The sequence below is a fragment of the Galleria mellonella genome, unplaced genomic scaffold (genome assembly GCF_026898425.1).
Source record: "Galleria mellonella isolate WM207_F2 unplaced genomic scaffold, CSIRO_AGI_GalMel_v1 utg746, whole genome shotgun sequence".
Lineage (NCBI taxonomy): Eukaryota > Metazoa > Arthropoda > Insecta > Lepidoptera > Pyralidae > Galleria > Galleria mellonella.
In genome coordinates, this window is record NW_026442148.1 from 236,338 (window position 1) to 250,026 (window position 13,689).

The window sequence follows — 13,689 nt, forward strand, 5'->3', positions numbered from 1 at the left end:
ATGAACTCCATAATAATTAGGTTTTTGTGGGTCGTTAAAACAAATATTTCCATATATATACATTGTCCGATTTTTTCGTTACCAACCCCTTACAATCTCTCTTTTTTACTAACAAAGCTCTACATTACAATAAAAATTAAATTCCCTTCACAGGATAGTTAATAGAAGTTCACAGGTAAGGAGGTTTACAATTCGGATAATTTTCTACGCTTGCTACCTCAGAACTCCGTCATTTATAAACTGATTTACAAAATTTATTATTACCAAAAAATCATAACACTTACAGACTGGCCCCATAGAAATTTCGACACAAGTTTTTTTTTTTTTTTTATACAACTTAGAATGGCAAACAAGCTGACGGCTCACCTGATGGAAAGTGGTAACCGTCGCATATAGACATGAGCAGTACCAAGGACATAACAGAGTATACCGTTTCGACCAAGATACCCCCCATGCGTTGCTATTCCTGAGGACTCAGGTTTTATTTCTCTGTACCCAGTAAATTCACGCCATAATCCCACCCTTCAAACCGAAACACAGCCATGCAAACACAACTGCTTCACGGTTGAAACACGAACGGGACAGAGGTACCTAAGCAATCGACTTTAGTACAAAGTCTCCCTCTGGTAAAAGCTGTACAGTAGTTTAGTTTTGAGTTCAAAGTAACTTATTTTGCCACAGTTGAAGCTGGTTTTCTCTTTGTGGAAGAAAATCTTAATAGGGGATTATTTGCGGTACAAAATTCAATTGTTTGTCGATTCAAACGATCGATCACTCAGCAACACTAGCTCAGACGCGTTGTGACGTAATCCCAGGCTAGCCTTACAGAGATTTTCTTCTATTATTCAATACATTTGGCTCGTTTCTTTGTAATGCGGTATTGTTGAAGTAAAATCAATAATTTACTCGGATAAACCCGCAAGTCAATGTTGGAAACACGTGCAGGTAGTGTTTCAATAAGAGTACTAGGCGTGGGTAATATTGGTACCTTTGGTAGGAAAGGGTTTATTAGAAATGGAGACTGAGAATCCCATTGCTAGCAATATACCCAATCATCATGGTGGAAACAATCATGGTTAATTCCTGATGAATTCATCATGATGGGCTAAATGGCCTGTTTTCATTCTCATCTATCACCCTTCACTGGTGCTCCGTCAGCGTATCCCGTTAGCGCAGGCGGGGTTACCATACCATTTTCATCAATCAAAAAAAATATTGGTACCTACGGTTGCGATATCTATATATTAGGAGGGAAAGAGATTATTAATAACAAAGTACTCCGTGCTGTAGCTCCGTAGCCGTGTGGTCCCGGCATAGAAATAGGTCACTCCTTCCTTTCTCGTGGATGTCGTAAAAGGCGATTAAAGGAGAACGAGAAATGGGCAGTAGCCATTATAACATCCCTCTTATAACATCTCTAGAGCCTGACTACAGTTGTCAATCCGCCTGCCAAGCGAGGCAACTACTGGTAAACCCCCCCAAGAGAGCGGCTTATGTTCAACATTGGACAGTTAAAAGCTAATATCATGATGATAACAGTTTTATTGCTAACCATATATCCTATCAGATCGGAGGGAAAAGGATTATTAGCAATGGGATCTGATAGCCTTATTGCTAGCAATATGCCCTAGTAGGTCGACTTCTAAGTGGTTCTCCCTGGAAACCATCGTGAACAATTCTTGTTGAATTCGTCACGATGGGCTAACTGACCTGCTTCATGCTCGTCTATCATCAGTCACTGGTGCCCCGCCGGTGTACACCGACAGCGCGGGCAGGGTTACCATTCCATTATCACCCATTAAAAAAAACCCTATCAGGTTGACTTGCACGCCGATCCTCCTGAAAAACATCGTGGTTAACACTTGTGGAATTCATCACGATGGGCCAACTGGCCTGCTTTGATCCTCACTGGTGCCTCGCCGGCGTATACCGATAGCGCAGGTGAGGTTACCATTCCATTATTATCCATAAAAAAAAATGGTTTAACCAATCACTTTGATATTTGATATACATGTACTATATGAGACAAAGAAGGGGATAGAGTACTTTTTTACCGGTGAATAAACATGTGCCGATCACGCAGACAAAGTCACAGGTAAAAGCGTGAATTTACTGGGTACAGAGGAATAACACCTGAGTCTTCAGGAATGGCAACGCATGGGCGGTATCATGGACGAAACAGTATACTCTGTTATGTCCATGGTACTGCTCATGTCTATAGACGACGGTTACCAATTTCCATCAGGTGAGCCGTTAGCTTGATTGCCATTCTAATTTGAATAAAAAAAAATAGTTATTGACATAATAAAGCTCAATCAGGACGTCACAGCACACAGTGATTTTTTTTTTAAAAAGTCGGTTATATATTGCATAATTAAAATGAGGCATCACAAAAAAAAAACTTTAATTGTGGCAGAATCAGATATTTTGATTTAAAACTAAATTTTTTTTTTTTACAACACAGGGGGCAAACGAGCATGCGGCTCACCTAATGGTAAGTAACTACCGCCGCCCATGGTCACCCACAACACCAACGGCATTGCAGGTGTGCTGCCAGCCTTTTAAAAAGGAATATGCTCTTTTCTTAAAGGTTATGTTGTCGTATCGGTTCGGAATTATGTGTGTGTATGAATGAACTGATTTAGATAAATACTCTATGGAACCAATCTGTATTTTTCGGATAAAAAGAAGAATTGCCCAAATCGGTTGACAACTGACGGAGTTCGAGGTAACAAACATAAAAAGTACAACCGAATTGAGGACGCCCTTCTTTTTGAAGTTGGTTGAAAATATATAGTTTAACAAACAAGACCCAAACAACACAATATTACTGTATTCCGTACGTTGAAAATTCTTGTATCGGTGGGGGAACAAATTTCCCTTGGGATATAAATTCCTCGCGAAGTAAATCGAAATGAAGAATAATACAGAAGTTGTACTAATCGACAGAACCCGTATATATTTTATAACATAAATGTTATAAGCAATTGTTATGTATTGATTGTTATGTTTACAAAACCAGAAACCCTAATATAAAAAAAAATTGTAAAATAAAAATGTTGAATTGTTTTGTAAAATAATTTTTATCTATACTTATAACAAATCTGTAGAGAGGTCAATTCTGTACATGAAATATATTTCCAAAATAACTAGCAGCGGGTGATTAGTGATCGATACTGATGCCAATAATGCAATCAGTAAAATTTTTGTCTGTCTGTCTGTATGTTCGTTGTAGAAACAAAAACTACTCGACGGATTTTAACGAAACTTGGTACAATTATTCTTCATACTCCTGGGCGGGCTATAGTACTTTTCATCATGCTACGATCAATAGGAGCAGAGCAGTGAAGGGAAATGTGTCTGTTACATCAAAACCATTGAACCATGAGGAAGGACATAGGCTACTTATTTTACGAAAAACGGCGGAAACGCGGACAAAGTCGTAGGCAACAGCTAGTTTCAAATAAGACTACATTTTCACAGCACACCATTAAAACAATGTGGTTAAATATGTGATTCTATAACACTAATTAAAATCTATTTCAATCATATTTATGCAAATAAATTATTATTATTTGTAAAAAAAATTTAACATAATACTAATGAAAGTTTTTTTTTTTATAACACAGGGGGCAAACGAGCATGCGGCTCACCTGATGGTAAGTGACTACCGCCGCCCATGGTCACGCACAACACCAAAGGCATTGCAGGTGTGCTGCCGGCCTTTTAAAAAGGAATATACTCTTTTCTTGAAGGTTATGTTGTCGTATCGGTTCGGAAATACTGCTGCTGGAAGTTGATTCCAAAGAGTGGTTGTGCGTGGGAGAAAGTGCCTTGAAAAATGCACGGTGGAGGACCGCCACTCGTCCAAATGGTTGGGGTGTATCACAGAAACAGAAAATACAGTTAAAAATTAAATAAATACCTATGTAAATTCCCTTTGTAAATTCAATAGTTAATATTTGCATGCCATTTGATGTGGCAAAACATAATGGACATATTGTAAACTTGACAAATGCAACATCTTATCTACAACGTTTGTGGCAAATAAATTTCATTTCATTTCAACACTCTAAATGAAATTAATAACAAATCGAAACAATCAATCAATAATCAACAAAATAAATAAATAAATAAATCTATTTTTATTTGTACTACCGCTGAACATCAGCAGACTGTCTTATGGTCGGGTCAATTTTTTTTTATACAACTTAGAATGGCAAACAAGCTGACGGCCCACCTGATGGAAAGTGGTAACCGTCGCCTATAGACATAAGCAGTATCATGGACATAACAGAGTATACTGTTTCGCCCATGATTCCCCCCATGCGTTGCCATTCCTAAAGACTTAGATGCTATTCCTCTGTACCCTGTACATTCACGCCATATCCCACCCTTCAAACCGAAACACATGATATATGGCAATGAAATTACAGTGTATAGAATCATAACACCTTAGTCCTCAGGAATGGTAATGGAGCAAGGGTATCACGGGCGATACACTAGACCTTGTCATGTACAGTACTGTTCATGCCTGTAGGCGACAGTTACCACTTTTCCCCAAGTGGACCGTCAGCTTGTTTGCAATTCTAAATTCCATAAAAAAAAGTTTGTCTACAAAAGACACACCAATCCTATTGCCTCAAACAATACAAATTACGAGTAGACTTGTAGTAGGTCGGCGCGAATTTTATGCAAACAATTTTGAAATAGTAGACTCTCCGCCATCGCGATTCCCTTGGGAAGTTTAACAAGTTTCGATTTTACTACCGGTCTACGGGAACTCCCGCGGGGGAGCTAAAACTTCCTTGTTCTATTGTATAGCTGCGGTAAAAAGTAGTGCAGGTTCTGTTACGAGAAGTAGTGGAAACCAACACGATGTAGTTTGTTTCGATGGAATTTAATGAAAATGTTAAATAACACGTAAGTGTACCGGACCCACAAGACAGTCCGTTCATGTCCGATTAATCGATGTAATGTCATGTCGATTAATCGATATAGTCATCATAAACACACTCTGTAAGTGTATATAATTTAATTTAGAGGGTGTGTCTGTAATTATTTAAATAAAACTTGGTTACTTTTTTTTATTTGTGCTATACGACAGTATTATGCAGAGAGATATTATTATATGAAATGATAAAAAGAAAAGATGAAAAGCATCGTGTATGAAAAGATTGATGAATGTGGAAGAAGCGAAAGAGGTTTGTTTGAATCGAAGCATTTGGCGTTCCATTGTTTCTGCCTACCCTAATGGGAGACATGCGTGACAGATATGTATGTATGTATGTATATTATTATATATCATGTCTTATAGAGCATAAGACAGTAATAGCACAACTAAAACAAAATTAACTAAATTTTGTTTAAATATATAATTATATAAATATATGTCTTATATAAATATACCAGTTTGTTAAGAATTTCATTAAATTATAAGGAAATTAACAATAAGTTTAAATATTTGTAACTAGCTCTTTGCTCGCTACTTCATACGAGTATATTTCGAAAGATAGGTAAACGAATAAACTAGACCACTGTTTGATGGTGTTCAATCAAAATAAAACATAATACCAGTTTCTAAATTAAACCTTCAGCGATACAATTGTGAAAACTGCATCCAATTTAGTGTAGTTGCGTGATGCCGGAACAAAGATGCAGATAAAAAAAAATAAAAGAAAAAATGTTTTGACGTCTATAGGTCTTATTAAAACGTCTCACATCATTTTTGCTTAAATATCACCTAGTCGTTCAGAAATCGTCTAGTTACAATTTCATCATATTAGTAAGACAATAGTAAGATGAAGAGAATGTATGAAACATCAAAATATTTGATATTTAGGAAGAACTTGTTTTCTATTTTGTAGAACACGATTGAAAATATGTTTTTTTTTTTATATAGTTTTATCTTTTATATATTTATATAACATTTTAATTATTTCTTTTTATATTATGTGTTTGCTTTTAATGAATTACTCAAGCTGTGCACATAATGTGATTGGATTATATAACCTAGCCGAATCACAAATGTAATTATTACTTAAGTTTCTTATGGTTGTAATCTGTTTTATGTGTCAATAAAAATAAAAAAAAATAAAAAAAAAGAAACATCTCGTCATTTATTAGTACGCTACGTGTATCTGTGTTTACGGTTGAAGTCGCCTATGTTTTCCGAGAGCACTTATTACTTATCGTGAAACGAAACGAAAAAATGTTAAGTATGGTATCTACATCATTTGTCAAAACATCCAGCCGTTTAGTTGATGTTGCCATGAAGATACAAATGATACTCACTCACAAATATATGCGTACAAAATTATTTATCAACTTTATTTTTTATACAATTTAGAATGGCAAACAAGCTGACGGCCCACCTGATGGAAAGTGGTAACCGTCATCTATAGATATGAGCAGTACCATTGATATAACAGAGTATACTGTTTCGCCCATGATACCCCCAAATACGTTGCCATTCCTAAGGACTCATGTGTTATTCCTCTGTACCCTGTAAATTCACTACCATATCCCACCCTTCAAATCGAAACACAGCCATGCAAACAACTGCTTCACGATAGAAACACGAATGGGAAAGAGGTGCCCAAGCAAACGACTTTTGTACAAAGTCTCCTTCCTTGACTGACTTCAAAAAGAATGACATCATAACTCCGTCAGTTATAAATCCGTTTTGGAAAATTCTCTTTTTATCTGAAAAGACATACAGATTGGTCCAAAAAAAGTTTATCAGAATCGGTTCAGTGTTTTAGTTTTTAAATCAAAATACTGGCAATACCAGTCACAATTGAAGTAATTTTTTTTGTAGAACAATAAATAATTGGCATACCAATAAATAAAGCCTTATTCTTGCTAATCTATATATACAAAAATTAATGCCACTTTTCGTTGCAATTTTATAACTCAAGAACGGGCTCACCTATCCAAACCAAATGTTTACGCTTTGTTCGGACTATTTAGTAGACGGTTTATGTGAAGTTTGCACAAAATCGGTCGAGCGGTTCTTCATTTATCACATTTTTTGTAACAAACGCATTCAATAAATGGCTGATCATTTTGTTAATGGGGATTTTTGTGTCAAATTCAAACTTTATTAAGATGGGGATTGTGCTGTCAAATTGAAACTTTTTTCAGTGTTGACAGTACAAGCATGTTGTTATGTCATTCATGCGGTCATTTCATTTTGAACATGCTTCGATTAAAGCAAATTGTCAGCGATAATTATTGCTTTGTGTTTATATTTTTAAACTTTAATATACTTTTTTTTTTTTTTTATTATTTCACTTTACACGTAGCGAAACACGTATCGGGCCGCTAGTATATCATATATGTGATAGTAATAGTGTAGTGACTGTACGTTCGTCACTTCAGCACCGCAACCGCTTAACCGATCACTATGAAATTTGGTACACACGTACTATATGCAATGGGGTAGGACTTATATTTTTACTGGACATTTACACTAAAGAAACATAGGTCGAAAAACGACAAAAAATGCGTCGTCATTCTTCTTGTATTTGAAAAATCTTCTTTTCCTCGTTGAAAACTAACTTAAAAGAATTTGATTACACTTTGTATAGGTACTACTGGTACAGTTTAATAGTCCTTCCCCTGCTCCAATAAAGATCGATTGCTTTGTTCTATCTATGCATGAGCCAGATAGCATTTGCAATTTCCATGAATAGATTGGTTTACAATAATCACTCTATATAATACTGGTTTATTGATCGAGTTTGAATTATGTCAAGGTAAGACCATTATCGTACAGGCGGACATGATTTTTTTTTATTCATTTTATTTCCTTGTTCATTTCTTAAAGAATACATCCCAATTTTACATGGTACAACAAGCAACACTGGTTTAGATTTTACAATAAGAAATAATAAAAATTCCAGCCTTTGTGAATGAGGGGACCGGGATTGTCAGTTATACCAACAGACCTATTACCTGCCAATAAATGAATGAATGAATGAGTATACTTCATTTGCATTATACAATATAGGAAATAAGCAAGACAATTTACAAACACAACGATACAATTGTATAAGTACAGTGAGGCGGTCTTATTGCTGAGAGCAATTTTTTCAAGAAAACCTTAAGGTAATGGACTAATTGTTGTACAAGTAGGTATGATAGTACTGTATAATTAAGTATCTTTTGCAATTTAAAAAAAAATACATATTTATTTATATATTTATTGTTAGCTCATTTCTTAAGGCAGGTTATAGAATATTCAACAAAACGATACGATGACGGATGGGCCTTTATATGATTTATATTTTTTTAGTATTTTATACGCTTGGATACATTCTTGGTTTTACATATGAAAACGGATAATGGCGTGAAATCAACAACAATTGCAACTAGCAGGTGGAGTGCCGCGTCACACTGGCCACTTCTAAAGTCACGGGCAGCAGTGACGTCATTCTGATAATACCTAATCGCTATGGGGCCAGCACGATAGATAGTGGAATAGGTTGGTTGGTACAATGTTGCAATCAACTTGAGACTCGAGTGGAAAATCGAATCTGGACTAAAACGGATGGTTTCGTAAGTAACTATAATTCCATTAATATTATAAATGTCAAAATTATATATACAGTGAATGCTCTATATAAGCAACTAATTTGAACAAATTTCAATAACAAAAAATATTGGGAAAAGTTGCTTATAGGGAAAAAAAGAGTATAAAAATACTTACCGTCTGGAAAATATTTTTACTTATTTCTTTTATTAACTAAGCTGAGTAGAATAAATATAAAGAATGTTGCTTATAGGGAGGTTTCTTTTTTTTTATACAACTTAGAATGGCAATCAAGCTGACGGCCCACCTGATGGAAAGTGGTAACCGTCGCCTATAGACATGAGCAGTACCATGGACATAACAGAGTATACTGGTTTGCCCATGATACCCCCCCCCCCCATGCGTTGCCATTCCTGAGGATTCAGGTGTTATTCCTCCGTACCCAGTAAATAGGTTGCATATATAGAGCGTTCTTTGTATTTAAAAGTTTGTACCTCAATCACTTTATTATTATGGCATTTTGTTTTACAACACAGGGGGCAAACGAGCATGGGTTGTTATATCAGCCGTATAACTGTCCACTGCTCAACATAGGCCTTCTCCATAAGGAAAGTTTTGCCAGTAGTTGCCACGCTTAGCAAGTGGGTTGCTAAGGCTTATGGTTAGTTCCGTATGTAAAATGTTATAATATCTTGTAGTGAATAAATATATAAATAAAAAAGTATATATGACATCTTGAATTTAGGCGACTCAGAACGCTTATCAAGCAGAATATTAAAAGACGTAACACGGCAAAATAAAAGAGGTCAGTACTTACGCTGCATGTGTATATGCTGCTTGGGCATTTTGTAGTCGGGCGGGTAGCATCGCTCGTAGAACTGGAGGTCGGTGACCTCGCACACCTCCGGTGTTGGTATGATGAGCCCCGTGCCTGAGATCGCCCTCTGGAGGTGGTGTTCCTGTCGACAAACAGAATACGCTATAAGATATTATATTATACATGATGACCTCCGTGGCGTGACCCGGAACCTCATTTTTGTAATGGGTGAATATGGAATGATAACCCCGTCTGAGATATCAGTATAGGCCGGCATGGTACCAGTAAGGGATGACAAGTGAGGATGAAGTCAGGCTACGATGGTTTACAGGAGGAACCGCGTGGAGTTTAACCTGATAAGGTTTTTTTAATGGGTGCTAATGGGTATGGTAACCCCGCCTGTACTATCGGTATACACTGGCATGGCACCAGTGATAGATGACTGATGAGGATAAAAGCAGGTCAGTTGGCTCATCCTGACGCATTCAACTAGAATTAGCCACGATGGTTTCCAGGGGGAACCACGTGGAGGTCGACCTGGAAGGGTATATGGCTAGCAATGGGGCTATTTGACCCTCATTACTAACAATCCCTTTCCCCCCAACCTGATAAGGTATATTGTTAGCAATGGGTAAGGTATACTGATAACCATCAGCTACTTTTTCATTCTAAGTTGCATAAAAAATATCGTGAATGGGATAAAAATAGCCTCGACAGTGGGATAATAAAATTAAAGAAGAAAGAATTAAATAAAACCTTCTTGCCCTTTTCTCATATCTTTTTTGGGTCGCGTAATATTGCATGTTTTCTTCTTCCATTCATCTCTATTTGCGAGTTATCTCACTAGGCACTCCCTTTCTGGCCATATCATCTTTCACACAGTCCATCCATCTATTTCTGGATCTTCCTCTGCACTTATCCACATTCATACGTAATTCCTTTCTTACAACATCATCATCATCTTCGTATCGTTACTACGCTATTCTAATCCATCCTAATTATATAAAATTTGTGGTCGAAGCAATATATTTTTACCCATATTTCTGAAGGTATTGGCTTTCAGTTATACGACCGGCTACCTGTCTGACATCAACCATCCTTGGGAATAACAACAATGTCTTTCTTACCACAACCTTATCAAAAAAAAAAAAAATATATACTGAACAAAAAAAAAAAAAAAACAAAACTAAGTGAAATTTATCGTAATACCTTAAAGCTTGACGCACTGAAGTATTAGTAATGTTTGTAACAGATGGCGCCTAAAGTTTTTATTAACTAATTTTAAACAGTCTCCTTAGAAACATGATAACATAATTATCTCGTACATTACATTACAGGCAAAAATAAATATTCTCACGTGTGAGAAGCCTAATTAAAAACAAAACATGATCGTTCATATTATTCAAATGAATATTTTAAATAATGCAAAAAAAGAATCCGCATTGAACGCCAATGTTAATAACTCCTTGCATAATTCTAAAGCGGCGTTCACAGTAGCAGCGGTTTGCCATAAACTGAATAAGTACAAGTTCATTATACCCATACATATAATATATAGTATTGTAATATATTAGCTTTCACACGTGACTTCGTTCTCGTCACCGTTGAATTTACTGGGTACAGAGGAATAACATCTGAGTCCGCAGAAATGACCACACATGGGGGGTATCATGGGCGAAACAGCATACTCTGTTATGCCCATGGTACTGCTCATGTCTATAGGCGACGGTTACTACTTTCCATCAGGTGGGCCGTCAGCTTGTTTGCCATTCTAAGTTGTATAAAAAAAAACGCTGAAGTTAAATGAGTAAAGGGGCCTCCTGAAAATCAACTGTATATGTGAATAACGCTGGAGGTATGCATATATAGAAACAACTAAGGCAATTTTTTTTTATTGTAATGTTTATTTTAACTGTAATTATTTTTATTGCCGTTCGTATTAAAGGATATTTGATATCTATCTATCTGTATCAAATTTCATAATGATTGGTTAAGCCGTCATGGCGTTATCTTTCTTTCTTTCTTTCTTATATGGCAACAAACAAACTCACTTTTCAAATAACTTCAAAAAGAAGGCCGCTTTCAATTTGACTGTAGTTTTAGGTTTTCTACCTCATAACTCCGTCTGTTGGAAACCGTTTTGGAAAATTCTTTTTCATATTACAGTGTATACTTGTAGATTGACCTCATAAAAAAATTATCAAAATAATTTCATTACTTTAGTTTTTAAATCAAAATCGCTGATTTTCTCACAATTAAAGTCTGAATTTTTTTTATGGAACAGCACAATTCTAATAGTGTATATGAAGCAATATAATTAGAGTGACGTATAATTTTGCATATTATATTTTTTTTATATCACAATGGTGGCAAACAAACATACAGCCTATATGTAACATGGTAAACGACCATTGTAGCCTATGGATGCCTGCAATACTAACACTACACTACAAAAACATGATATTTCACTTGTCACTTGTGAAATATTTTAATTCTAGCTACTTGCACTATCGCTCAAGCTACGCTACTCGCTAATCGCCGCACACAAGACCGCAGCACATCTATTGAGTCATATTATGCAGTCGTCGTGTGTCATCCGACGTGGCCGAGAGGAATGGCAACTACCTTGAGAAAGCTGGCAGCTAAATCGAATGTGCCGAATTGTATTTTATTGCTTATGCCATAAGAACGAAAAAACAATGAGAGACAACAATCGTCAACGCAGATTGTCAGGGAATAACGTCATCGTATTGTTCAAGTCACTGATAACTTTATATAATATCATATACTAGTAAACCGCCCCGGCTCTGCATGGGTACATGGCTAGAATATTTTTTTATACTTTCAACAAACTTCAAAAAGAAAGAGGTACTCAATTGAGTACCTCTTTCTTTTTGAATTATTTTATTTTTTATGATTGTATTTTTTTTTTGTTTGTTACCACAAACTTCGACAGTTGTAAACTGTTTTGGGAGATTCTTCTTTTTTCTTATAAATATATATGTACTTACAGATTGGTTCCATGGAAATTTCATCAAAATCGGTCCAGTAGTTTACTTTTTAATTCAAAATAACTGGTGTGCCACAAATGAAGGCGATTATTTTGTATGGAACACAACCTTAACTATTTAAAATATAAACACTGCCCATAGTACTCGCTGAAAATTAAGCTTTATATGTGTAACAACTTTTAAAGTCGACAATTATTTTATTTTTATTTTTTTTAATTCGAACAAAAATCTAATCTTACCACTTCATAATAATATTAGTTCAGACGTATAGATCAGCTGACGTAGTTAGTTGGCGTAGAAAGTCTAACATCCATCAAGGTAATACGGCACACCGAAGAGTTACTTTATTATTTCTAGAACTTTCTCGGAATAATTTATTGAGTTATCGGACTGGAGTCATGTGTTTATGTACCGTTTCAACACAACTTACCTAACGAAAAAGGTAATTAAGTTTTATTAAAATTATCACAGAAGTACTTCGTATAACGTATATATTATATGAAAAGGGTTTGTTATTTTGATCTAGAAACTAAACTACTGTATTTTAATAAGTTGTTTAAATTATTTAGTTGTGTTTGCGTGGCTGTGTTTCGATTTGAAAGGTGGGATATGACGTGAATTTACTGGGTACAAAGGAATAGCATCTGAGTCCTCAGGAATGGCAACGCATGGAGGGTATCATGGGCGAAACAGTATACTCTGTTATGTTCATGGTACTGCTCATGTCTATAGGCGACGGTTACCACTTTCCATCAGGTGGGCCGTCAGCTTGTTTGCCATTCTAAGTTGTATAAAAAAAAATTATAGGACCAATCTGTAAGTACATCCTTTCAGATAAAAAGAGAATTTTACAAATTGATTTACAACTGACGGAGTTATGAGGTGACAAACATAAAAAAAATACAACCGAATTGAAAACGGTTGAAAGATCCTATCATTGGTTTGACCATTTGGAGAGAATGTTAGAAAAAAGAATTACAAAAGAGATTTATCGAGCACGAACGAATGGAAAAGTCGGTAGGGACCACTCCAGTTAGAAGTATGTCGACCAAATAAGCGACGTGCTGAAGAGGGGTCAAATTAAAAGTGCCCGTAACCGGCGAGCGCGTGTGAAGAGATTGATGATAATAGCGGAAGCGAAAGAGGTCAGTTTGAATCGAAGCATTTGGCGTCCCATTGTTTCTGTCTACCCTAATGGGAGACAGGCATGACAGATATATATAGCCGTATGTAGTTTCTATTGGTGGAAAAACCAGTTATTTTGGTTTAAAAATTAAACTACTGAATCGTTTTTAATAAAATCTTTATGGGACCAATCTGTAAGT

The 13,689-nt window shown here is 35.8% G+C and overlaps 1 protein-coding gene across 2 annotated transcripts in view; it reads right to left on the minus strand.

Annotated features, from left to right (window-relative positions):
• LOC113515259 (uncharacterized) overlaps window positions 1-13,689 on the minus strand; it is a 133,912-nt gene that overhangs the window by 56,019 nt on the left and 64,204 nt on the right. For both annotated transcript variants that reach the window (XM_052901140.1, XM_052901141.1), the window contains exon 2: window positions 9,354-9,495. In XM_052901140.1, coding sequence (XP_052757100.1) covers window positions 9,354-9,495 — 142 coding nt within the window. The remainder of the gene's footprint in view (window positions 1-9,353; window positions 9,496-13,689) is intronic.